This window comes from Delphinapterus leucas, chromosome 14 (assembly GCF_059928025.1).
Source record: "Delphinapterus leucas isolate spDelLeu-1000000601 "Yukka" chromosome 14, BTC_Dleu_Yukka2, whole genome shotgun sequence".
NCBI classification, from domain to species: Eukaryota; Metazoa; Chordata; class Mammalia; order Artiodactyla; family Monodontidae; genus Delphinapterus; species Delphinapterus leucas.
In genome coordinates, this window is record NC_143142.1 from 27,480,506 (window position 1) to 27,508,494 (window position 27,989).

The 27,989-nt window shown below is 37.7% G+C and overlaps 2 protein-coding genes across 4 annotated transcripts in view; one reads left to right on the forward strand and one right to left on the reverse strand.

Annotated features, from left to right (window-relative positions):
• Nucleotides 1–1,858: 1,858 nt before the first annotated feature.
• On the reverse strand, nt 1,859–27,903 carry RNMT (RNA guanine-7 methyltransferase). The gene is made up of 11 exons (XM_022551375.3): nt 27,799–27,903; nt 25,131–25,589; nt 22,593–22,728; nt 19,396–19,521; nt 16,821–16,936; nt 15,587–15,768; nt 14,896–15,060; nt 11,780–11,897; nt 10,482–10,583; nt 9,526–9,559; nt 1,859–6,400 (listed from the first exon to the last, which is right to left on the reverse strand). The coding sequence occupies exons 2-11, from the start codon at nt 25,545–25,547 to the stop codon at nt 6,363–6,365; spliced, it is 1,434 nt and encodes a 477-aa protein (XP_022407083.1). The 5' UTR covers nt 25,548–25,589; nt 27,799–27,903; the 3' UTR covers nt 1,859–6,362.
• MIMS1 (mitochondrial inner membrane structural 1) overlaps nt 27,397–27,989 on the forward strand; it is a 39,377-nt gene continuing 38,784 nt past the window's right edge. Inside the window, exon 1 of one of the 3 annotated variants that reach the window (XM_089894882.1) lies at nt 27,397–27,491. The gene's annotated coding sequence lies outside the window, so the exon portion shown is untranslated. Of the gene's footprint in view, nt 27,492–27,882; nt 27,973–27,989 lie in introns of those variants that run through there. The other 2 variants (XM_089894883.1, XM_089894878.1) reach the window with 2 other exon arrangements.

Genomic DNA, 27,989 nt, shown 5'->3' on the forward strand with positions numbered 1-27,989 from the left:
TTCTTCTTGAGTGTTTCAGTATTGGGGGTCCTTTTGTCTTTGTAGGAATTGGTCCATTTCATTTGTCTGATTTGTTGACATAAAATTGTTCATATTATTCCCTTATAATCCATTTATATATTGTAAATTTGATAGTAAATTCCCTTCATTCCTCATTTTGGTAACTTGTCTTTTCTTTTTTTCTTGGTCAAGTGTGTCAATTTTGTTGATCTTTATAAAGGATTTATTTCACAGATATTCTCTATTGTCTCTCTGTTTTCTATTTCATTTATTTTCCCCTCTAATCTTTATTTCCATCCTTCTTACTTTGGGTTTAGTTCTCCCACCCCCTCATTATTTAAGTGGAATCTTAGGTTATTGACTTGAGATCTTTGTTTTCTTTCCCAATATAGGTGTTTACAGCCAAAAATATTCCTCTAAGCAATGCTTTGGCTTCATCCCATACATCCTGATGTGTTTTGATTTTCATTCAGTGCAAAATATTTTCCGATCTTCCTTGTGGTTTCTTCTTTGACCTACAGGTTATTAAAATCTTTTTTGGTTTAATTTCCAAATATTTGTGGATTTCCCAAATTTTCTTCTGCTGTTGACTTCTAATTAAATTCTACTGTGGTAGTAAAAATACTTTGTATGGTTTTAATCCTTTTAATTGTATTGATATTAGTTCTATGGTCTATTCTGGAGAATATTTCATGTACACCTAAGAACAATGTACATTTTGCTGTTGTTGGGCGAAGTGTTCTATAGATGACATTTAGTTTAAGTTGGTTGATAGGGTTGTTCCAAGTCTTCTGTATCCTTGCTGGATCAGGGTTATCTTTTAAAAACATAGAATAAATGACCTCATTCATATAATCCTCTTGTGGCTTTCTACTGACTTTAGAATAACAGATTTCTCCCACTCCTACCTATCTCTATGCATTCATCATGTACCACTCTCCACTTTGCTCAATTAACTCAATTAGCAAGCTAAAGCTATCCTTGTATTCTGTTATTGATAAGATCCATTATAAAGATCCAATTAAAATGGTGTGGTACTGGTACAAGGAAAAACAAACTGATCAGTGAAACAGAATAGAGTCCAGAAACAAATTCACACATATATGATCACCTTTTACATGACAAAGGTGGAAAACTGGTATCCTAAGGATGGTTTTTCTCAATAAATAATGCTGGGACAACTGGAAATCCGTAAGAGAAAACTTCTACCTTAAATCCTATTAACAAAAATAAATTCAGTAAGATTTCTGATTTAAAAGTGAAAGGTAAAACAAAAAAGATTTTAGAAGAAAACACAGAAGAACATCTTCATGATCTTGGTTGGAATATGCAAAGACTTCTTAAACAAAATATGCCAACTATAAAGGAGAACATTGGTAAATTGTATATTAAAATTAAGAGCTTCTTTTCACCAAATATATCCTCACAATATGATACATTCAACAAAGGATTCATATCCAGAATAAACATATTTTAAAAACCAACAAGTCACTACAAAAAAGATAGTCTACCCAATATAAAAATGGGCAAAACTTGAACAGATATTTCACAAGAGGACAAAGGCCAATAAGCATATGAAAAGTGCTCAATGTCATTAAGAATCAGTAAAATGAAAACTAAAGCCACAATAAGATACCACTATGTGACACTACTGAGTGTTGGTGAAAAGTGGGACAACTGGAACTTGGAAAACCTGTTGGGTAGAGTCCAATAAAGCTAAGCATGATGTCTGTACTATGACCCTGCAATTCTACTCCTAGGCAGAGAGGAGTACCTGTGCCCCAAAGTTCACGGACTAGAATATTTGAAGCAGTGCTATTAATAGTATTTCCCAAACTGGGAATGAACCAAACATCCATTGGATAAATAACGTGGTTTATTCACGCAGTGGAATACTATACAGCCATGAAAAAGAACCATGTACAAATACATGCAACAAAAATCTCACACACTGTAGACCAAATAAGCCAGTACAAAAGAATACATACTGTTTGATTCTTTTCATATAACATCCAAAAACAGACAAAAGTAACCTATGCTCTTAGAAATTGAGATAGCGGTTACCCTTGGGAGGCAGCTACTGGAAGGGAGCAGGAGGGGCTTCTGTATTGTTTGATATGGGTGCTGACCGTATGCATGTTTTCCGTCTGCGAAAAACACCAACTTATATATATATATGTTACTCTTCAATAAAAAGTTAAAACAAAATAATGTGCCTCTGCCTGGATAATCAGCTCAGACTGAAGAGATGATTCCTCTCGGCCATCCTCTCAACTCCTAACTGCCACTCCCAAATGGTGTCAGCCCCTAACAAAGAAACTAGATTTGCTCTAGGTCTGGCTGCTAAAGGAATAGGCCTACCAAAATGTGAAATCCCAGTTTAAACCTTTGCCTTCCTGCCTATGAATTATTCACTTTTTACCCTCCTCCCTAGTACATTCAAGGGCCCTCCTGCTCTCTCTGCCCCAAATCCTTACTCAGGAGTAAATGCTCCTCTCAGGGAACATTTAAGTAAGTATCAGTTTTGCACCCAAAGGATGGAGCTCCAATAGTTGATGTTTCCAGTTGCAGGTAGCAGATGAGCAAGGAGTCCTTTAGGCCTAACGCCCTGGAGGCATGTAACGTGCAACTGCAGTGCAGGCCCGACCTGGAGGTTATGGGGTGTTCAAATCTTGGCTTTGCCGTGGGCAACTTTGTGTCCTCTCTGTCTCTCGATTTCCTCATCATTAAAACAGGGATAATGGTGCTTACCTCATACAGTTGTTGTAAGGATCACATATAATACATTTAGAAAAGTGACTGACATAAGGGAGGAACTTAGTAAATGTTAGCTGTCAACATGGCTTTACCCAGGGTACACTGTCCCCAAGAACACACGGCCTAGGGTAAGTCTAGGTAGCAGAGGGCTTTGGAGCTCACCCAAGTCTCGCCAGGCAAACCCCGGAGAGTACTCCTGTGTGCCCTATATTTGTTAGGTAGTGCAGTGAGAAGCAGGCACACATGCTCCAGGGCTAAATGGGAACGGAGGAGGAACTGGGAAGGACATGAGGTGGAGAAGAGCTGGCTGTCCCCCAGCCCCACGTATATCTACTAAATAAGTCTATCATTAAATAAACGCATGCATCAGCCACTGTTATCGACTGCCTTCAAAGAAATGCTGTTGTCAGAGGGTGAGAAATGAAGAAACTTCCTATCAGGTGTGTAGCATTTGATGTAACATCGACCAGGGAGGTGGTGAGATCATACATCCATGCTTCCTGTTTGACCAAACGGCCATGGGCATTATGGTACAACTGTTATTACAGGGCCGTGGTCCCTGGGTCTGGCCTCTACTTTGAAAACCTGAGGTAGACAACAAAAAGTCACTTCCTATTAATCATGTTCAGTAGCTAGAATATTTACACTGGCAGTACTTCCCCACAGGCAGGTTTGCACAAGAAGCCAAATCCTCATTAGGATATTTGAAGACTTACCAAAATAACATAATGCAATAAACTAAGACAGGCTGAATAAATACCCAGAAGAGCTAAAGGGACTGCAGATCTGGACAGCTGACAGCTGACAATGCTTCTGTGGTCTCTCCTCTGCTGATCCACATCACTCCCACCTCCAAGCCCATCTCACTTGTACCCCACCCCTCTGCTCTGATGCCCTATAAATACTATTAACGTGAATTCAGGCAGCAATCATACTTCCTCAATTTCCAAGTTTGGGGAGGGGTAGGCTAGGAAACCCTGTACTGATAATCTACCTTTCAGAGTCATCACAAACATTAGTTAATTTAAGTCACAGTCTCTAATCAATCCTTCTCTCTCTGAAGGCAAATTTCTCTGGGGAGTCACACTGGAGTGGAGGCTTGGTGGCCCAAGTGCACAGTCACCACCCGCAGGTTAGGACACTCCCCTTAGAATGCAGTGGGAAACGGCCAGGTTCTCTCCCTGAACACTGGCTACATGGGGCCATTGCTTTATTGGATTCCAGGCCCAAAGAGTTCCATTTGTGTGCTCTCAGTTACACCACAACCAGCCAGGTTCCCAGCCCATTCCTCACGATTTCTTCCCACAAATGCTGTAGCTGATTCTCACTTCTACTTTCATCCTCAGAGGACGAACTGAATGGCAGGTCTGAAAATGCCCTTGAGCCACTTCCAAGAGCAGCTTACATCACTGGCTTGACAATGAAAAGCCATCCTACCACTCCTAACAGTTTCCACTAGTCTTGGATAGAAAATCACCAAATATTTAGACTGCAGATGTGTGTGGAATCGTCCCACAAGCTTTTACCCTGGTGATGGCAGTTCTTCTTCAATCACTGCCCAGACACCTAACTGCAGCAGGAGACGTCAGGGAGGAAGAGCAGAGAAGGCAACAAGGCCACCAAAGCTCGAAGGGCAACGGCTGGGATGCCGCACCCTCTGGCGAGGCTCCACACACCCCTCCACACATGCTAGCCCGCTCAGGCCGAGAGCCCACTCCAGCTCTCTGTGCACCTTTCTATCCACTAAAGGCCTGGGGACCCCACCTTCCTTTCCTCTTGGTTTTGCCATCACAAATTACTCCACCCTTTGGGGATTCTTCTCTCTCCCAAATTACCCATGGAGTAGGACAGAGCAGAAGGAGGTTAAAAATATGCCTTATGACTTTCTTAGAATAAACTAAGACCATTACATGAGGACAGTGGTAGTAAATAACAGAGAAGTTTTTCATACTCTACCCAAACTATCACAATACTTTCTGGCACCTCCCCCAGAACTGAAATGAACCTGGGTACGTAACACCAAGAGCTCACCACCCCTACCTCCCCAGCACCAGCACCAAACTGTAGCTGGCAAATGGCAGCCACCAGGCAGAACTGCTACTATTTATTTTCCCCAATGACTTACGGTGAACCACCACTAAGGCAAATGACCATTTCTGTAAACTGGTAACAGTCTGGAGATGGACAGATTGTGGAAGGAATAGAAGTTAGGTAACCTGTGTTGTCCTGCTAGAAGGTCTGCTACTCTAACACCGTGAACAATCAACACACATAAACAAATTAAGAGACTACAGTTTTTTAACAAGTTCTCTGGATAATTACAGAAAGAAATGTCTTTAAAAACCATGCATGAAATAAGTGATTTTTAAAGGAGCATGTATAAATTGCTCTGCTTTGCTCTTTAAATTTTTCACTACATATAAAAAAGGCAAGTTTTCTAAACGGTGATAAATTAAGAAAAACAATTCACACTGGTGTCAGTTTCCGAAGAGTCACACAAGAAGCCAGGGCTGATAACTCTTAAGGGTTCTGAAATGGCACATGCAAATTGTGAATGGGGACAAGACGCCAGACCCACTGTGCCAAGTACAACGTGGTGACAGAGGAGCAGGTACTGGTTGTTTCTGGGCCAAAGGGGGTAACGGATCTACAGCATGCAGCACCCGTAACCCAGACCCATCATCAGGGTGAATTCCTACAAAGTCTCTCAGTCAGCTTCCTTTACCACCACGCTGCCGCCCGCTCCCCACCCTGCCACCCCAACTGCAGTTCCATATATAAAGCTGAAGAAAATGTGCAAACAGGTTCACATGGGAGAGGTTCACCAAATGTTGAGAAAAGCACCTACGGCATTTTGGTTCAGTAAAGATATGAATTACATCCTTGATAATTAGAAACATTAATTGCTATTCTAAGAAACTCTTAAGAGAAAGCTCCCCAAATCCAAAAGAATTTTATGCTGGAATTTGAAATGTTCTATCTAGTTCTAAAACTGCATCATATTAGCAAATGAAGTAGTTATTATTTAAAATGAAATTTAATAACTGGTTAAAATTCTAGGTAATTAACTTTTATGACCATCTAAAATTTAGTTTTAAACTTATAATTTTAACTATATTGAACACTTACATTCAATTGTACAGAACGCAATTAATTTAATCTTGAAAAACACTAACAAAACTAAGGAAATAAGTACACACACCTCCGAATCAGTACACTCTCTCACCAATTCTACAACTGCAATAAATTTAATACTGTAAATAAACACTGGACAAAGCAGAGCACTGGCGAAAGAACTCAGAGGCTTTAACAAGTCATTTTATAATTTTTATGAGCTAAGAGAGTGGAGGCAAATGGAATTCTTAGAACATTACTTAAAAATAGATTTTTAAAGACAAAGGTCCCGACTCACTCTTATATACACACACAAAGTTCATCTGTCACAGACAGCAAATGTTGAATTTATACACTGTAGTTTCCAGCAGCATCCTGCACGTTGAGAATAATTAAATTAAACAAGGATGTCAGATCTATGGAAGATGGACCATTCAAATCTGTACAAGAAAGAACACAGCTGTTCTGGTGCTACTGCATATGTGATGTGCTCACTGCTGCTTCTCAAATGCAAAAACCAAGTAAATACCTGAAAAGAAAACAAATAAAAGTTAGAGCTTGGTTTCTCACATCCTCAGGGCAACAATCTTGGTCTTGTTCATAATTTGGTGAAAATTCTCAAGCAGCTTTTGAAAAGGAAAAGTTCCATTATTTCTAGGAGTTCTTCAATAATTTTGAGTCATACTTAGGCAGATATGGGATATCTGCTTACTTGAACACAAATATCCACTTACTGTAATAGTGACATCACAGCCCTGGAGAAAACCAATTTAACAGCTCTAAAAATCTCTACTGACCGTTTGAGGAAAAAAAAAAAGTATAAAAGCAAAGAAAATGAAAACTGGAAAACCTTATGATTTAATTCTTTTTACCTGGAATAACTGCACTACTATGAGTGCAGGGGTAATCTAAGTTTGCTACTCGGGGGGGGAAAAACCCTAATAAAAATGGTAAGGAACACATATAACGTGCATGTTAAAATTCATCCAATTATCCAGTGGTTGTGTCGTAGGGCCTGGTAAGGAAAGTGAGCCAAAAGCCACATGATAATCGACAGTCCCAGCCCCAACAGCACTCTCCCTTAAATAAGGTTTCCGGCTTTGATGTGTTCACTCAAAGACATCTAAATGCGTCTATGGTTCCCCATTCTGAACCACACTGAAGTTCAAACTTATTATATCTTCTTTTAAGATACTGATAGATTTTATGATTATGAAAACGACTGAGAAGACAAATCCTCAAAACATCACAAAAATGTTCAGGGTGTTCACTAGAACATTCACCCAGCAAGTCGAGATAAGAAGCCACGTGATGCGGAGGCCTCGCCCCTTGGGTCAACTGTAGAACAGGGGACGGATGAAGGACAGCAGACCACATAAGGGCCTCCCAATCCTCGACTCCTCAGCCTCTCCAACCCAGCCTGCACAGGAGCACCATGGCAGTCTCCCCTAGCATCGTTCTGGTCGTGCTATTCTTTACTCATTCTCTAGCTCCTGAGTCTTTTAGGAGAAATAAATATGGCTGGCAGCAGAATAGACAGATGGGGAGAAAATAGGCAGGGTGATCATCAACACTGTGGATTCTTCTTGAGGGGAAGGAAGCAGAGCAGCCTAAAGCACTCACTGGCAAGTCGTGAGGCTCAGGATAGGCCGGCATTGCTGAGCTTGCGGTGCACTCCAAGTGCTCTTTCTGCAGCAAACGCTGCCAAACCCACCCCAAACACATCTATACCCACTGCAGATAACCTGGCAGTCCTGACCTACCTGGATCTAGGGTCATATAAAACCAGTGCTTAATTTCAGATCAGCAATGAATAACTTTCTCTCCTTTCTTACTCAAAAATTCTGGAAGTCTCACTAATTATATAAAACACCTTCTGTGCCAGCATTTCAACTGGGATTTAAACAAAAGAAACTTAAACCACTTCTAAAAGCAGATCAGCAACAATTCTCTTTTCTTCCACATTTAAAGCATCTTCTAGGGGAGCAGCAGGCTCTGGTAATACGAGCTAAATGATTAGACCAGTAGGAGTCTAAAATATAGCTTCTTAGACTGTGGCACCAGCCCACAAAGCCCTCCAGGTTAGAAAAATGTAATTCATCACAGGGCACATGGACCCTGACACACTGACCCTGGCTGCCCTTTGGCCATTGTTCCTTTCCTATTGCTTTTCTCCTCTCTAACCCACCTCTTCTTCAACTGTCTGGGGGAATCTAATTCTTCACTTGTATATTACTGCTAAAGTCCATGTTTAATATAAAAATACAGTGCTCATCTGCAGCCAGCACCACCATCACGACCTTTGACCTAGGTCGTTCTGTTACACGGCACTTTGGGATTGGTGGGACATCTAAGGTAGTTGGCATATCTCCACTCCAGGGAAACCAAAGAAATGTGTCGGTTTCTGCACATATTTCTATGTTTGTCAGAGATTACGTCTCTAATATCTTCCAATCCCATTTCTACCGAGGTCACCAATATTCTGAAACTGGCTCAAAGTGTGCCTTCTTCCCTTTTCCTCTCTCTCCAATTCAGCAAGTTCTAAGAATTTTCCTTTCCGTGGGTGTCCATGAGGCCATGGCTGCGAGTGTGGAGCACCTGGGCTAGCTCTCTGACCTCAGCCAAGCTATTTGCCTGCTTTCCTATCTGTGAAAAGAAGACAGAATTAATAGTAGTCTACTGACAAAGCTGTGAGGATTAAACGAGGCATAACACAGGAAAAGTTTTGAACAGAGACTGGGCCCAAGCTAAACACTCAGTAATACGAACTATTATTATTTTCCAGATTTCACTAGTTTTTATTAAGCTCTCCTTCATCTGTTTTCCCCATTACAGGAACTTCAGCACGTAAAACAGTGGGCCCAGGAGTCACTTATTTATGTCTGTTTCTTCTACTGGATAGTACACTTCTGGAAAGCAGAGAGGTAACATTTATTTTTTTATCCTCCAAAGCCCTTTCATAGATCTTTATGTAAGTTAATATTCAAAATGTTTATCAAATGGGTTATCTCTGATTACCTTTGATTTTTCCTTCAACATAATCAACAAATATTTTAACCAAAGAGTGGGAACTACCTTTTAAGTCATCAGGGCAACCATATAAGGGTATCACCATCCTGGCAGGGAGGCTCTGGGACTTCACAGACTGGCCAGGCCTCTGACCTCTCCTCCAAAGACAGGTGCCTCACTTCAGAATGTCTCTACATCATGGCTGTTCCCAACCACACACCCTCTAAAACATCCTGCTCAATGCTGCTTCACTAAATGTTCTAGTATTTATTATGACCTCACTGTCAATGCCAGAGAGGCCAGAATCAAATAAAATACACGGAACTGCTCCATAAGCCAAAATTTCCAGCAGAAATGTAAAGACATCAAATACAGATGGCTTCACGGTAACAAGTAGACAATGAAAATGTTTAAGAATGCTCATCAAAGTTTACATTAAGGAACATCCTGCATATATTTTCTCTTGGCACTAAATAGCCGTGCAAGATGGGGAATTAGACATTTATAGGAATTTTGTGTATAATATAATCACCCCCTCACACAAATTAATACATGTCAGAAAAATTCTAAAGTTTTCAGATTTTAACAATCACTTTGAAGCAATTTTTGAAAATGTCAGTAAATCTACACTGATGATATACTCACTTGTAGCTTCCCATTCTGATTTACTTAAGGTTCCCTAAAATTTAAAAAAAAGAAAATTTCAGATTGAATATACATATTGAATAAGTACATATATACTTATTTTTCAATAATGGAGAGGTCTCCAAAACCCTAACTTCATTATAAATACACATGCAATTTACTGTTAATATTATTGTGATCTGAATATAAAATAAATCAATGAGATTAACCTTTAATGCCATCTTCTCACCACTTTTGCGCTCCTGCCAATTCTCTAAACCACTGATTCTCAACCAAAGGGTGAATCTGCATAAAGAGGGTATTCGTGTGTAACTGGAAAAATTATCTAGCTTACATTTGTAACTTGGAAAATGGAAAAAAAAAAAAAAGAGGCCTATCTTGAAACATCAAATAATACTGCAGGAGGGAATAAGATTTTACAAAAAATCACAAAATAAAGTATGTATCATACAAAGGAAATAAATTGTATTTAGTGATGTACTTGCTACTTTGCAAAGGCACTGAGTAACAAGATATACAGTGGCAAGTTTAGTGACTAATATAATTTTGAAGAAGTGATAATTATGTAGCATTCATAATTAAGGAAAATGTGAACTTCCACATAGAAGTCAGAGAAAATGAAGATGTAATTTTTCCCCATCTAAGTTCATAAACCCCTGAATTTTATCTATGGAACACCACGAGTCAGTAGTGTCCAGGTAAAGATTCAATGGTATAGCAAGAAAACTCTCAAGCCAAGCCTATAACTTTTCTCCCATCCTTATTTCCTCCATTCTCAGTTTGTTAAAGTACATTTTATTCTATATTCTACAGTTATAAAAAGTTATCACAACTTAGGGGAAGCAGACTACTGTATATCTGATTTGTAACTCAGTGAACTCAAGTATTATAAACCAGTGAAATAATTTCCTAAGTTTCCATTTTTCTATAAAGCATGTTAAAAAATAAAAACTTACCAATGGCAACCTCACTTGACTGTTCTTCATGTACTTTGCTGCATGTTCATAGTCATCCGCCTTCTCAGATGCAAGTTTGGAATTCTCATTTGCAGGATATGACTAGGGAAGCAAGTGAAATTCCTAGTTGAGACATTACACTGAAATTTACAATTCAGAATTAAACACACAATCACTGAAATAAAATAATTAAGACAGTAATCTTTAAGTATTACTTCAGGAATACAAACTACACATACTTTTGAAATATGAAAAAAAAAGGAGTGAAGGGAATCCTCTCTGAACAAAGCAGCTGCCATGGTCAACACTGAGCATGATCAGAGTATCTACAATCACAGAGAGTCTACACAGGGACTGAATAGCATCCTGAATCGCCACCAAGGACCACTGGCTGCAAACACCTTTACCTCCCTGACTCCTGGTCAAAGGCTTTTTCTGTTACGACTCTAAGCTGAAGGAAGTTATCAGAAGGGCTAAACATTCATTTGAACATTATGGTGACTTAGCAGCCATGGAAGTATGAACAGCAACTGGAAATAATACAAACGAAATGCTCAGTTAACAGAACGTTGGGAGTTCCAGAAGAGAAGGAAAATATCCAGCCTCCAATACAGGTCATCTCCATATTTACATAAAATCTGAAGAAGGGCCTCAAAACAATGCTGTTCTAAAAGGTATGCTGGACAAATGTTTATTCAAATTACTTTGAGCACTATTTTTAATCCATTTGAAAAACTCTTTATACTACAAAGTGCTTTGTAATGCATGTAAATAAAAACAATGAATTACACACTCATGTAGCAACCATCTGCTCTGTAAAGGTTATATACTCTTTTAATTCCTTTCTTTGCCCTGTTACAACAAACTAGCTAGCAAGGAATCACTTTAGATGTACATCTTCCTGAAGAATTTTTAAGAAACTGATCCAGGAATGTTTACTTTGCTATCTTCTTTTTCCCCTTTATAAGTATCCTACAGTAAGATCAGACATTAGAAATTTAGCTATGTGTTTGCTGTTTAAAAAGTATTTAGTTTTTTGGACTTCCATAGTGGGGAGAGGCCAGGGTGCTGCTGAACATCCTACAGGGCACAGAGCAGCCCCAAATGCCAACAGTCCTGAGGTTGAGAACTCTTATGTTAAAGTTCTGTCCTAGGTGTTGAAGAGTCTAGAGTTGGCACCAATAAGCTGTGTAGCTTATATAAATACTGAGTGTGTACATGGCCTTGAAAGAAATCTCAGAGACAGCCAAACAAGTTTATTATCACCTGGAATTTTTACACCTTTTCTAAATACTCACCTCCAGGGCCTGCATTCGTTTTAACAGCATTTTATTTTCATTGTTCTTAATCTTTTCCTCATAGAATTCCAGAAATGTTTTTTTGTAGACTAGTTTCATATTGTACTTCTTCGCCATTCTGTCCAAAAAAGATTATTTAATGAAAAGGCTTCCAAAATATTTGTAATTCCACACGCAACAGTAACATCTTCTGGGCTTAACTAAAAACCTTTACAAATTCACAAGAGGACCATGGAAAATGAGTGAAGGGCAACACACCACTGACCTGAAGGAAATGTGCAGTTAAATCTCACTGGGTCACAGGGAACTCCAGTAACATAACAGGCCAGGAAATGAAATGAAAGGCTGTGAGATGGGGACCACAGGCTGTAAGGAACACTTTTCTACCAACTCCATTTCATTTGACTCGATCCCTCACAGTGGCATTGAAAATAGTGGCCAACTTCCTTCTTAAAATAGTCTCTTTCATCTACTGGATTCCCTGGCAAGACACACTATTAATTTTTATCCTACATCTTGAACTGGTTCTTCACAGTTTGCTTTACAGGTTTCTTTTCCCAACTTCCAAATGTCATGGTTCTGAAAAGTGTGGCCCAGAACCTTGCTCACTGTCACTCCCTGACGTATACAGCTTGCCAACAGCTACGGTAGCTCAGTCCTGGCCTCTGTCACTGCACTGCTCCCTAGAAATCTCCACCAGGACTGTCACAGGTGTGCTCTAACTCTCCACCTCCAGGGCTGAATCCCACTAGCCTGTTCTTCTGCCAGTCTTTGCTATTTCAGTAAATCTATCTAACGATCCACGCCTCCCCCTCTCTATGCCCAGTGTTCAGCACACCACCATGTCCTCTCTGTTTACCTATACAACATACTTCAAACAGGCCCACTTCTGACCCCGTCACTCGCCACCATCCTGCTCCAACACCATCACCACACAGCTGTACCACTTCGCTCGTTTCGCTGCTATTCTTACCCTTCCTCAACCAATTTTCCAACTGCAGCCAGATTATGCTTTTAGCAGTGCACAGGTCACATCCCTCCTTCACACCCTTCACTGGCTCTCCAGCACACTTAGGGCACAATTCAAAAGCCTTTAACATGGCCTCTAAGGCACTCATTTATACAGGAGTGCTGCCTCATCTTGAGCCAGCTGGGCCCTGATTCCTTAAGGCCCAGTCACAATGGCTTTCCTTCAGCTCCTTGAACTAGCCAAGCTCTGTCCATCCCACTTCGGGGCCTTCACACATATCGTCCCTTACGCCTGGAACACTCTCCCTTCCACTCTCCAACTGGCCAACTAGACAGCCTTTAGATGTTGACTTAAACATCACTTTTTCCAAGGTGGCTTCCTTAAATCCTCAATGACATTAGGTCTCCCTGTTATGCTTTGTGTGTGTTATTTTTTCCGAGTGCATTTGCTGAAGTTGATTACTATGTAGCTGTAGACAACAAAAGGGAACCTGAGGATGATTTCAGGTAGCACAAAAGGAGGAGAGGAAGAAAGGGAAAAAGTCTGAAAGGGGGCTTGTGAGGTGACAGATGAGGGGACAGAGTGAAGGAAACATTTGCGGGCCACTTGGATTTGCATGTAAGAGGCATACGGAAGGCAGGAGTCCCTGTAATTAGCATTAGCCCTCCTTGGAAAGACAACATGAGTAAATATAAAAGCCTCTTCTATTCCAGGTAGTTCATTTTCTATCATAAATATCCAAAATGAGCCTTTACAAATGAAACCAAGCTTTAACCCTAAGAAATACCATAATTACAAAGAACTGAGACTCACTTTGACCAATCTGAATAGGTTTGCCATGTAAAAGCTAATTAACGAAATGGCAGAAGGGTATCTCAAAATCCCTATGCATTTTCTGATTGTCTCCCTGAATGAATACCTGTCTTAATAAATAATTTTAAAAAATTTAAAATATTAAAGTGATACTTTATATGTTTATAATCATTAGGCAATATAAGCAGAAAAAATTGCTAGTGTATGCCTAGCATTTTTAAAAAAAAACTTTCATTTTATTCTTTATATTTTGGCGTATACTTAAATCACCACCTTTGTCAACCCCAAACACCAAGCTAACATACCAAACATATAAAACAACATACTAAAAATGTTTAATATTTTTCTTTCATAAAGTTGAAGAGCATAACATTTCCCCAAAGTTTGCTAATTATAAGGAATATGTGATATAAATTTTTTAATTTTATAGTTCATATTTATAAATTGTGCATAGTATTTTCCATGTTTAGTCACATGCTACTTCATTTTCTCATATTATTGTATATAATTTTTATATATTGTAGAACTCCTGAAAATCCTACACCCATAATTTTACAAGCTGCCTGAGACACAATTCAAATAATCACCAGCCAAATATAAGTAAAAAAATAAAGCTCTTCCTCTTCCTCAGTTAATAAAGGCTTTGTTTTAAAAAGAAGGAAATGCAGTTTGGTCAGCTGTGACATGGCCTGCATTTAACTGGACTCTTCCACGTTCCCTATCAGGGAGACCCCCCAAGACCAAGAAAAGGCCTTGGGGCCTTACCTGAAACCCCAGCTTTCCCTGTGCCTGTGGTTTGCCAGGACTCCTAGGAATTCAGGTGCATGAGTGAATACATTCCTGAATCAGGAATTCCTGATTATTCATTCCTGAATAATCAATTTATTATTGCCATTGCCCGTGAGACAGAGGCAATTTCATAAGCTATAGCGAAATATAAAACAACTTTTAATACCTATCCCTGTCAAAAGGAGGATCTCTACTTTGGGAAGACTCATTTTATGTTACCAAAGTGCCAGCAGTTACTTAAAAACAAGTCTTTTGCTATTTATAGTGTCAGTTATTTTCTTCCACAACTTGCAGGCAACAGGCTCCCTTTCTTGCCTACAGGATGAAATAATTCCAGGAATAAAAGAAACTAAATGAGTAAGGCTGCAAGAGACCTATGCCACCAACCCTGGATTTGAAGTTATTCTTTTTTTTTTTTTTAAATAAGGCTATACTTCTTAGGATCCCACTTAAAATAAGAAACAAACATAAATACTGATTTTTTTTCCTTTTCTTTCTCTCTTACGCAAAAAGAGAATAGTTAACAGATTAATGACATTCTTACTCATTTAGCAATGGAAAATAGACCAAGAATTCAGGGACATCCACAACACCTTCCAAGTTGAAGTCATATTTGCAGCCAAATAAAGGATAAGCTCCTTTCTTCTGAAATTTCACAGTATATATTTCATTTCCAAATGATTCTGTTTCTGAAGCTTCAAGGCGTCTTCTATAAAAGTTATCCCCAAAGCAAAACAAAAAGATTAAATTTGTTATTAGGTCAAATTTATTTTGATCAGATTAAATATGGGAGGGGGACACACACATGATGCAATTTTATAAAGATTAGCTTTTAATTGGATTTGAGCTACTTTTAAGAAGCTATACACTAAAAGATCATTAACAATCTCACTAATAAAATTATGCTGGAAGTAGGTTTCACTATCATGACAGCTGGTTAAGTCCCAATGCCTCACATCTGATCTGGAGTTTGTCTAGCAATACCACCTCTGGCTTTTTGGCTGGAAGTAACATCAATCTCCAACTTACACAGAAAGATGTTTTAAAGGTTCATCTGCAAATCTAACTTTTTAACTTAAAATTTGAGTATCTACTCAAATACATTATCAAAGTGCTCAGCCCTTATAAGATCAACACGGCATGTTCTGTAAACTTTATTCCTAATAAACACTTGCTACTCTAAAATAAGCTTAATTTTGAGTATTTTATAAACCACAACATATAAAAGTACTTACATCAATTCAAAGCTATTGGGAGTGGTACCAATAAAATAGCCTCCAGGGCTCAGTCTCTCACATGCATTTCTGAGCATGACGTCAGCCTGCTCATAGGACTCGAATGAGTAATGGCAGACAAACTGACAACTGCAGATGTCAAAGCACATTTCTGGGTCACGAAACTTATCAATCAAAAGTTCCTGAAACAAATTAAAATGGGTCAAGACTTTGAAGTTGGCTGGGACATAAAAATTTAGTGAATTAATTTCTAGAATTAGGATCCTTAAAAGTAGACATGACCTCTCACCAACCTACTCTTTCTCATTACATATCATAAAGATCATAATAAAAACGTTCTTTCTTTCTGATTCAATAGAATTTGATTCCCATTTTCACAGTAATTTTAAAAACTAGAGATTCTGAAATAATGCTAAAAAATATATCAAACATGACATTTAAAGGAGTTGAACCTTTAACTGGCTTTACTTGAAAACTAAAGTAAAATGATGTTGAACAGTAACTTGGGTTTAAAAAAAAACACAAAGCTGGTCTTTGGGACATTTTTTACTTTTTAGGCTGCGCCATGCAGCTTGCAGGATCTTTAGTTCCCCAACCAGGGACTGAATCCAGGCTACGGCAGTGAAAGTACTGAGTCCTAACCACTGGACCACCAGGGAACTCCCTGGGACATCTTTTTAAAACGCAGTAGTGTTTTTAAAGGTTTCCAACTTTCTAGCCCTTTTCCTTCCACTTTCACAACTGCAAACAAAATGTGTAGGGTTACAGGTATCTATAATAGTTCAATGAGCTAAGGAGTCAGAAAAGAAATGTTCAAGGGGGGGACTTCCAGCATTTCGAGTGCCTCTATGGTCTTGAACTTCAGCTGTTAAAGAGATTCGGAAACAGGTGTCACCAGACTGTGATATGCTGGGAAACCACCCAAACAAATTACAAGGTAAACAAAATGAAGTGCAGATCTATTTCAAAATACTAGAAAATAAATCGTGTCCAAACAGAGAAGCAACAAATGATTTCCAAAGTAAAAGTATTAAAAGCTAAAAATTCCCAGAAGTATTCACTGGGTCATTTAAGGAAATTTATCATTAATGGAATTTCTAGTTGAAACTCAAAATCCATGTCCTAAAGATTTTTAATGTTTCAAAGCAAATTTTAAAAAAATGAGCTGATTTTTAAAGCAAACCATTTACTCATACTAAAATACAAAAACAGACAAATAAAAAAAACTACATACCTTTGAACAATCAGCAGTTATAAATTCTGCACTGAAAATATATTCATTATCACGACAACGATTTTTCATGTCCTCGTACCGTTGCTGACACTGTTTGACAGAAACATCAGCAATATCTGGAAGGGGGAAGGGTATTAGTAATGTCAACAAAGGCCCACAGAGGTAAAACGGAAATGCAAAAATGGCACAAATCTAGACTTCATCTCAGCTTTTAAACTTTGGCAGGGAATCTAGCCTTAGAAAAGCAAAAAGGTTCTATTTCCTTCAAAACAAAAGAGAAGAAAGTCTTTTGTTCCAATGGAAATGCCCTCTTATTTTTCAAAAGGAATTAACCACTTTTTCAATAGGTACTGACAACAGAAAAGTTCTACCATGATTTTTAAATGCTTATTCAAAGTTAAAAGCAGAAAGTTTAAATTCCAATTTGGATTATAAAACCTAACACTATACGCCCAGCTCTTTATAGTTTCTTAATAAAATGTTATTTGCCTTTTCCCAGTGTTGAGATTTGCACTGCAGGTACAAAAGCAACGGTGGGTACTTTGTCATGAATACAAGGTAGGGGCACCAATGGTACTGGTAATACTTGATATATTCTTCACTGCTATAAGCCAGCACAGAAAGAAAAAAGGGGGAAAAAATCCAATTTCATTTAAGAATGTCCTTGATAAGCAGTAAAAATTAATTTTATGAAATCTTCAAAACATTTCTGCTACATAACAAAGTCTGCCTGAACAGGACTGGTGTGACTGTGCTGTAAGCTGTACTGCCCACTTTTTTCACACAAAATTGTTTCACTTAAAGAACCACTGACAGACAAACTGGTTATTCAGACTTTGTAATTTGGCAGACCTTTTCTTCATAGTGAAAAAAATGAGCCTGTCATTTCATGAAAACTACGGACTGTATTTGTTACCAATGATAAATTTGAGCTTTCAAGTGAAAGTTCCAACTCTGACAAACTTTTATCTACCACCACCGGCTGGGCACCTTCCCAATACTTAAGACTTTTCTGACCGATGGTGATATTAAACAAATGTGATTTCCTGATGTCAACATTTAGAAGATTTGCATAACTTTAGTGAACATTATTTTCCAAATATTACAAAATCTTGCAGGGCGAAGTGCAAGATAGACCAATGGATTTAAATATAACAGAACACAAAAAGTTCACCAATATGGTTTCAGATTCCACGCTGTAACTAACCTTTAAAGGAACTACCACTTGCCGAATTTTGATGTAGTATCAAAGATGAATATCCTCAATTATCTGAAAAGGCTATTAAAATACTCCATTTCACAACTACTCATCAAATAAAATAACACATCAAAACATATTGATGCAGAAACAGGTGTGAGAATCCAGTTGTCTTCTATTATTCCAGACTCTAAAGGAATTTGCAAAAGTACTTTTAAAATGCCAGTCTTCTCACTACATTTTATCTATAATAAATATTTTTTAAATTCTCGGTTTTAATTTCTATAATCAGCAGATATAACCACATATGCAAAAGCTTTCTGGGGTCCTCAATCATTTTTAAGAATGTACTGTGGTCATAAAACCAAAAACTTTGACAAGTGCCGATTTAGGCAATACTACTCCACAGGTGGTGCTGGGTACTTCCCACAGCAAGGAACATGACATCATCTTGTCCCTCTTCAGGGTTAAGACTGACCAGCAGATTCAGGCACTTGATTCATCCAGTTAAGTTCCTATCAACTTTTCACCTAATAGCTTAGATCTATTATTTTACCAAGCGTGGAAAAATTTATTCACCATGATTTTTCAATAAAGAGGTATTTTTCTTTTCAACCATTTGGTTACGTTGAAATATGGTTTATACAGGGTTAGAGAAGATAAGTACTCGCCACCTCCTCCCTTAGTTTATGAATTTCAGAATGAGTAAGTTTCCTTGCTCCCTCCAAGTGTGAACGAGATTTTTCCCCTTTATTTCATGTTTCAATCCACTGTAATCACTGTCTTTTTAAAATAATTAATTAATTAATTAATTAGTCTTGGCTGCGTTGGATCTTTGTTGCTGTGCGCGGGCTTTCTCTAGTTGTGGTGAGTGGGGGCTACTCTTTGTTGCAGTGCACAGGATTGTCAATGAGGTGGCTTCTCTTGTTGCGGAGCACGGGCTCTAGGCACACGGGGTTCAGTAGTTGTGGCGCACGGGCTTAGTTTTAGTTGGTCCGCAGCATGTGGGATCTTACCAGACCAGGGCTCGAACCCGTGTCCCCTGCATTGGCAGGCGGATTCTTAACCACTGTGCCACCAGGGAAGTCCCTTGTAATCACTCTCTTTTTTAATGAAGAAACTATCCTATCTTTGACCAGTGAAAGCCTTTCCAAGCTTGTGTTTCAAACATGGAGTCCGACATGACTCCAATCATCCTTGTTTTTAACACCATCAGTAAAGTCTCATTACTCATTTTAGAAAACACCCATCTCATGCCTAGCCCCCAGACATCTTGTGGTAAGGTATTTTGGTATTATGTCCATAATGAGATCTTTCTTATTTACATTTACCTGACAGACCACAAATTATTCTTTCCCATGCCATTATCTGTCTTACCAGTACAAACTAGCTTGTCAATTCTTCCCTTTTTCCACTTGAGCAAATCTCCACCTTTACCACATCCCAGGTCCAAAACAGTGATATCACGTTTTTTTTTCAGTCGCACCTTTTCTAAAAATTCTCCTAAAAGAGAAAATTAAGTCATAATAAATGATCTCTTCTCCATTTTTACTAAAGCATAAACTGTTACCCCTAATAACCTACTAACTTCTGCCTGACACGTACAGTAAGTCCCCTACATTCAAATTAGAGAACTTTCAAAGATGTGAATGTGTGTTCGTTATGTCCAATCACGTAAGTTAGTTCGTGTCTGGCATACATTGTCACATGCATGCTCTACAAGTGATTGTGCTTTTGTGTATTTTACGGTACAGTACTGTACAGAGTACAGTAGTACAGTATTATTTCAAGCCCCGAAGGTCCAGAAGCTATTGTAAAAGCAGTGGTGATGTAGCTGGTCCTGCTAAGAAGCACAGGTTGTTGTAATGTACTACTGTACTTTTCAAGGAACTGTACTGTAAGTTTAAAAATATTTTATGTTTGTTTTTTATGTATTATATGTGTGAGAAGTTATGATAACCTATTACAGTATAGTACTATAAAGCAATTGTGTTAGTTGAGTACCCAGGCTAACTCTGTCGGCCTTACAAACAAATTGGACTTATGTATGTGCTCTCAGAACAAAACTCGTTCTTGTGTAGGGGACTTAGTGTAATATAAACACATTCATTTATGTAATTAATTCATAACTTCTAGAAAATATTTCAAAATTTGACTAAGAGTTAATTAACTTGATCCTTCAGCATTAAAGATGAAAGAGTATGTGTCTGGTATTTTAGAAGCTAAGACAGGTTTTTGAAGGTTATTTTCAGAATTTGATTCAACATTAAATAGCAAACATTTTATTTTTTCTCTCTCATTTTATTAAAAAGAAGTTTAATAGTACAAAGAAGCCACATGACCTTGGTGGGTCAATAGCAAACATTTTAAATTCTAATTAATACAAGAATACCGAACACTTGCTCATAAGAAAAAAATTATTCATAATTTTTTGCAGTTCTCTTTCCAAAGCTAAGTGTTTAGCTTACTATACACGTAATAATTATGGGATCACAAGAGACCTTGGTTTTGATAAAAGATGTCAAGCTTACCTCTAAACTAGTCAAAAAACTATACATACCTCTTAATTTTACTATCATCAGAATTCTTAAAAACTCTGAAATAAAAATGGAGTCTTTTATCCCAATCTACCAAATCACATTAAGATCCAACGAATAACATTAGCATGTCCCTTACATCAATAGCCAAATGGTTCAAACATAAGTTACAGGCATATTAATATTCTTAGACAATGAAATATTCAGCAATTCTAAAATTGGATAAAATACTGAATCCTAGATCTACTCTTCCTGTCTATCATTCTGAGTTTAATGTTTTCTATTTCTTATGTGTACTATTTTGACTGCTAGAATATTCTGTATAAGTACTTCTGCCTTTCACTGTCACAGAAGTACAAGTGTTCCATATTCAACTTTCTGCTATGAATCTTAAAAAAAAACCAGCATAAAATATAATACGGAAAGAGTGAAAATAAGAATTATAAAATCTCTATTTCCACATAAGATTAATGAGAGGGGAAATCTTCATGAAACATTATTCAAAGATATCTTTATCACATTCAAGCATTGTACTCAACTATCACTAGCTATAAGCAGCAACAAGGAAGCGAAAATGAATGACAAAAAATGGGTGTTGAGAAGAAAAAGAAAAAAGGCAGCAAGGGAATTTGGCACAGACCACACTGATTACAGCAGGACCAGAAAGACAGGTGCAGATAGCAAAGCACCCATTGAGAGAGTTGCTGGAACAGCTGAAGAAGATATAATACCATAAATATGCTAAGAGATAAATTTTTGCCAAGTCTGACATACGTGTTTTTAAAAACTACCCATTTCCCTGTTTATAAAAATAATACAACTAACAATGTGAAAAATAGTGCTGAACTTAAAAATATTTATTCAATGAATAAATACATGAATAAACAACACATTAGGAAAAATACTCAATGATAACTTATCTGCATTACTGAGGATGATGAGGAAAGGAAGAGAAAAACTGAAAAGAAATTAGGAACAGCAACCAAAGATTACGAGTATAGAGTAAAAATGCCATAAGTAACCTAAAAAAAAATAAATAAATAAAAAGAAGTTCGTTTATTCATTTACCCTGGCTGACAAGTAGCAGAGTCAAATAAGTCTTATTTTTATAATAAAACAAAGAAAAATATTAAAATGTGTTCGAAATAATGAGTCTAGTTCCCACTCCTGACACTTCTCAGAACGGATAATTTATCTTTTAAAATTACTAAATTATTGTTAAAACTAGTAGAAAGTAGCCATAATTAGCACTTTATTCTTTTCAGTGTAAATATGAAAGCATTCTCACTTTTTCTGAGGTTGGCTTTTTAGAAAACAAAAACAGAAACCAAAATTAAAAAAAAACCTTTTTGTGAAAAACTCCAAAATCTACTGGCTTTTAAAAATTCTCTAATCTCAGGTAAGTGACTATTTAATGTACTTGATACACAAAGCAATAGATATATTCTGAATCATATTTCCTCCACTGACTTCCATTTTAATATCAAAGGTGAGTTTCCATAGATAAAATGCTTCTAAAAAGCTGAATGTCTTCATCAATCCTCAGAGTAAACTTTATTTCTCCCCAGAAGAAAAAACAAGTTCAATGGACAATCAATACACATGATGACCTTTAACAACTCATTAAAGGCCTAGAGATAAAAGATCATGGCACTGCCCATTTTCTTGACCTAATGGAACCCAAATGTTTAATTCAACAATGTATCATTGCTCCAAATTATTTAATAGCACTAGGTTAGCTTGATTCTAAATGTAAAAGCACGTTGCCTTCTGAAAGCCTGATTAACTCATCAACTTAATATTAATTAAACACTCATTGCTATCTTATGTAGTCAATCATAAGTAAATATGAAAAAGATTTACCTAAAAGGCTTAGTTTCAGTTTTGGCTCCAGTCTTATAAAGCCAAGCTTTGATGATTAAATGAATAGTAACTAAAGACCTAGTAGCTTTGTGTATGATTAACCATTTGGGGAGTAAAAATGAGACATAAGCTGAAATTAAAAATTCAAAACTATAAATCAAAAAACAAGCATACCAATGAGGACACTTTTCATCCAATTATTAAAGTTTCTTAGGTAAAAAATTCTACTTTGGCTACGCTTCTCCAAACCAACTTCCTGGAGTTCATTGTAGTGAGCAGCCACTGCTGAGCTGTGTCCTTCTTCCAAGTTCTGAAAATAAAAGAATTGAATAAAATTAAGAAGCTGAACATGAAAAAAATTAGTCTAAAAGAGCATCTGACCTATATACGGATAAAATACTACTGAAATTGGTAAACTTCATTAAGCAATGGCATAACCACAGAAATCCTAATTATAATCACATGGAAGATTTTCCCCTGTTCCCTATTTTTAAAAACATCTCCTGATTTAAAAAATTTTCATCTTGATTTTCATCTATAGAATTTTGGTGTTAATGTATTAATAAAACCAGTACTCTTCCAGAGTTCTGATTTATTCAATTCAGTAAATGTCAGTCAGTGGATGAAGTTCCTACAAGAATATAAAATAGAAATAATACATTTATTATATTACTATAAAATTGTTGTGGGCATTAAGTGAGATAATATACACAAAGAGATGGGAACTCAACAGGCTATGTTCAGTGTCAGTGATTTCTATTATTTGCTATTAATCTAATTCAAGTTTCAATTTGTGCTCTCTATCTAAGACCCTAAGCATTCTGCAAAAATGCCAGGAAAGTAAAGGGCTTCAGATCCCCCCACTCCCCTGCTCAACCAAAGTGTTTCATCTGACATGTAAAATAGGTAAAAGGTTTACGATTTTCACTTGAAAAAAGGGTTCCACTGCTAGTAAAAGTTTAAAAACTACATTTATGATACAAGCTCCTCTCTGTTACAAAGATTTGCATTCCACCAATGACAAACATGTGGCTTATCTGCTACTTTCTTCCTGAGGAGTGATGGCAGAATTTTACTCATTCATTGAGTAATCCAGATTCCAACTCAGATCCCACCACAATATAGTATTTCCAGACGAAAATGACTTGCTATCCCTTGCTTTATAATATTCTTGCTAAATACCAGGCTTAGCTAAAATTGTATGTAACTACCCTAATAAGAAGTGGAAACACCATAGTTTAAGGAATTACATTAAGAAAAGAATGTAAAGCTGGGTGTCATCTTGATATTTATCATTGTAAGTGATAATCTCAAATACTTCAGACATAAAAGAGATGAACACCTAATTACGAAGGAAAAAAAAGAGGATGAACACCTAATTAAAAGAAAAAAAAGAGATGAACACCTAATTAAAAAGGGAAAAAAACGAACACCTAGTTAAAAGGGAAACAAAATTTAAAATTAATTAGGAACACCTAATTAAATGATCTGGACCTTACACTGTTGTGTTTTTGAAAGTACTAAGAAAAAGTAAACTATAAAACTACCTTTCAAGTTTCTAGTTAAATAAGATTTCCGAAATAAGATAAAAATTATCTCATTAGCAGAAGTTGTACCCACATAGAAAATAACTAAATTACAAGAGTTAAAACCCTACTTTATCTTAAGACGATGTCTATTAAAAATAGAACATTCCTACAGATGGTCAAAAAGCACATGAAAAGATGCTCAACATCACTAATTATCAGAGAAATGCAAATCAAAACTACAATGAGGTATCACCTTACACAGGTCGGAATGGCCATCATCAAGAACTCTACAAACAATAAATGCTGGAGAAGGTGTGGAGAAAAGGGAATCCTCATACACTGTTGGTGGGAATGTAAACTGGTACAAACCGTACAACCACTATGGAGGTTCCTTAAAAAACTAAAGATAGAACTACCATATGATCCAGCAATCCCACTGCTGGGCATGTATCCAAAGAAAACCAGAATTCGAAAAGATACATGCACCCTAATGTTCACTGCAGCACTATTTACAATAGCCAAGACATGGAAGCAACCTAAATGTCCATGACAGAGGAATGGATAAAGAAGATGTGGTACACATATACAGTGGAAAATTACTCAGCCATAAAAAAAAATGAAATAATGCCACTTGCAGCAACATAGATGGACCTAGAGATTATCATACTAAGTGAAGTCAGTCAGAGAAAGACAAATATCATGATATCACTTATATGTGGAATCTAAAAAATGATACAAATGAACTTATTTACAACACAGAAATAGACTCACAGACTTGGAAAACAAATTTATCGTTACTGAAGGGGTAAGGTGGGAAGGAGGGATAAATTAGGAGTTTGGGATTAACATATACACACTACTATATATAAAATAGACAGTCAACAAGGACCTACTGTACAGCACAGGGAACTCTACTCAATATTCTGTAATAACCTATATGGGAAAAGAATCTGAAAAAGAATGGATATATGTGTATGTATAACTGAATCATTTTGCTGTATACCTGAAACTAACACAACATTGTAAATCAACTATACTCCAATATAAAATAAAAATTAAATTAAAAAAAGAACATTCTTAAGTTATTAAAATTATGTAAAAAAAAAAGGTATTATTTCACAACTGCTCCAGATTTCAATCTGACATATTCCATTATGAATAAAAGAAAATACACTCAAAATACCTTTTGCTTTTCAGGAACATCTTCAAGTTCTATTTTTCTCCTTTTCTGAGTGCCATCTCCAGTAGGTTCATCTTCTGGAAAACCATCAGTTTCCATTCTTCTTTTCCTTGAAATGCCTTCATCATCACCAGAACCTTTTTCCTCTGGGGCAATTTCAGCATCAAGTTTTCTTTTCTTGGATGGAGTGTCTTCCCCACAACTAGAACTTTCCTTTACAAGATCATCTTCAAACTCCATTTTTCTCTTTTTTGGAGTGTCTACTTGCCCACAAGTAGGAGCCTTTTCAGGAAACCCAGTCCCAGGAGAGGTTGTGTTTTCATTAACAATGAATGAAGACTCTGTTTCTGAATCTATTGATGTTTTTGCCTCTTCATGAGAGATCTTTTCACATTCCTCTGCTTTTGCAGAATTTTCCATTTTTGATTACTTAAATATATGGTAAAACTTCATGAACTAACACTGGAATGGCAAAAATTTCATATTACTTGTAAATGTAATGCTAAGACTTTAAAAACAATTTAAACCAGAAACTAGTCATTTAATTTCAGCGATCAACTAAGAGTTTAAAAAACCTCATTAAAGAATATTGAAAACAATATTGATATATATCGCATATGAATTTCTGAAAATGCTAATGTGGAAGTACTAATTATAATCCCGGAACACTTCTACAATCTTGTCCATAAAAGTCACCATTGGCATTAAAACTGACGAAGTCGTGGTAAATGAAGTCGGTTCCATTTCTATCCTGATCCTTACCCTACAGCCTTGGTTCCCCAAATGTGCGCTGGACTCTATAACAAACTGATATGGGCACAGGAGAATATTTCAAAATTTAAGGCAACGGTAGTGACATCTGACATATGGAAAATATCACAGATACACCTTCAAATAGAGCATAGTTTTAACTGAGTAGATTGCACTACATTTCTTTAAATGACACCAGAAGCTTGTGAAGCTGAGACTGGTGGTACCACAGAAAATCAGTGTAAAACAGGAAATGAAGTTGATGTCAAATCCGATCTCAAGGCTTGAGAAGATATCCAGTACTCAACAGATGTACATATTCCACTAGTATGCATTCGTGGTTAGCTAAGAATTAAACACAATTTTTTTTCAATCCGTGCATTATTTTTAAATACAAAGTTGTTAGGACACGCTTATTAAATTGTTTGGACTAAACTATTTAGTAAGGGAAACTACTAGGTATTTCTTTTGGCCTAGGGACACTGAAAACCAAGAACAGGAGAAGTCTGGGAACCTACAGTTGACTTCTAAAATCCTTACTTCGTAATGGGTGTCAGAATTAGGTAGAAAGTGAAGAAAGTAGAATTGGGTGGACAAGAAGTTTCAAGACCCAGCCTGCAACTTAATGACCATTAGTCTCTTTCAAATGTTCTTAAGCCTATGTGTGAAATGGGAGGGGGAGAAAAATAAGTGAGCTATTTATTGGACAGGAATTTATTAAGTCATTCAACAAGTTGAGTGAAAGCCTACTACAGAGAAGCTCAATAAGACACTATGTGAATTAGTCTTCAAGAAGTATACAGCTGATATACTACTAAAATGTTAGGCTGTATTATTCAAACCAAATGTAAAAGAAAAAGCAAAAGTCCAAAAATCAGTGAGATTCAGCAAATTCAGAACCTGAAAATTATGAAGCGGGGGGTGTTCCCTGTAAAGAAACAGAATAAGAAATAAAGTCGCTTAATGGAATGGGTAAAAACAAGTCACTCTAAACCGGGAAGGGTTTCAAGGGATATTAACTTTCACTACCCAAGGTTTGAGGTAACAAAATACCAAGACGTGCCAAAACAGGAAGAAATGACGCAGAGAGAAAAAAATTACCCAGAAATGTAATTTTATGAATACTGCTTAAAATGATTATCTAGTAAAACTATCCACCAAATTATCAAGTCCCTATCCTCTCCTCCCTACCATTTATTTCTTAATAGGGAAATAGAAACTGGTTTTAATGTAACTTATCCTTAGCTATAAATAATTTCAGCTGTAAATGTAATATCTAAATTCTCTATTGGGAATAAAAGTTAATTTTATTTATATTTATCTGTAACATTTCCACAGATGAGATGGTCTAAAGACAATTCGGTCAGAATAAACACGGATTTCCAAACGAACCCAAAGATGGATAAGACTGAGGCCGAGCGTCTAAGGTGAACAAAGAGTAAGGTCCAGACCCAAGAGGGCTGTCCTTCGGAACCCTCGAGGAAGAACTCCGGTACAGAGTCGACAGATACAGAGATGCGCATGAACGACCACACCTGCATCTCGGTGACCTGCGCGGCAGTCACACCCGAGGTTTCACGGGAACCGCCGGCCCCGGGACTCGAGCTCAAGCAGGTGAGCTCCACGCCCAACCCGCCGGCGGGCCGGGTCTCCTCGAGCCCGAGGACTCACTGAGCTGCTCCGGCGCCGCCCGGCTCAGGTTCCAGTCCACTACGCAGGCCAGGCCGCCGGCCGCTCCGGCTCCGGCAGCCCGGCAGGCCTAAAGCCGCTCTAGGGCCTCCCGAACCCGGGCCGGCTCTGCGCGGAGGGGCGTCAGCGCCCACGGACCCGGCACTGCCAGCGGTCTGAGGGCCTCTTCCACCGGGGCGGGCGCGGCTACACACAAAGAGTACGAAACCCAGCGTTGCAACCACACACTCACCGTCCAGCCATCCGCGACTCTGTTTGCGGAAGCGGCTCCGCGCCACGCGCACGCTGTGACGCCACTTCCGGAGAGCGCGGGTCACGCGTCCCGGAACCCCGAGTCCCGGCGTGCCGCGCGCGCCGTGCTGAGGGCGCCGGCAAGAGCGGTGCGATCCCGTGGTTGGTGTGGACGGTGTGTTGGGCGGGCGG

Coding starts and splice junctions, on each gene's coding strand:
- RNMT (XM_022551375.3), bottom strand. CDS start 25,547: ATGGAAAATTCTGCAAAAGCAGAGGAATGTGAAAAGATCTCTCATGAA. Junction 15,769..16,820: donor TAACTGCTGATTGTTCAAAG/GTATGTAGTTTT, acceptor AATTTGTTTCAG/GAACTTTTGATTGATAAGTT. Junction 10,584..11,779: donor AACGAATGCAGGCCCTGGAG/GTGAGTATTTAG, acceptor TTGCTTCCCTAG/TCATATCCTGCAAATGAGAA.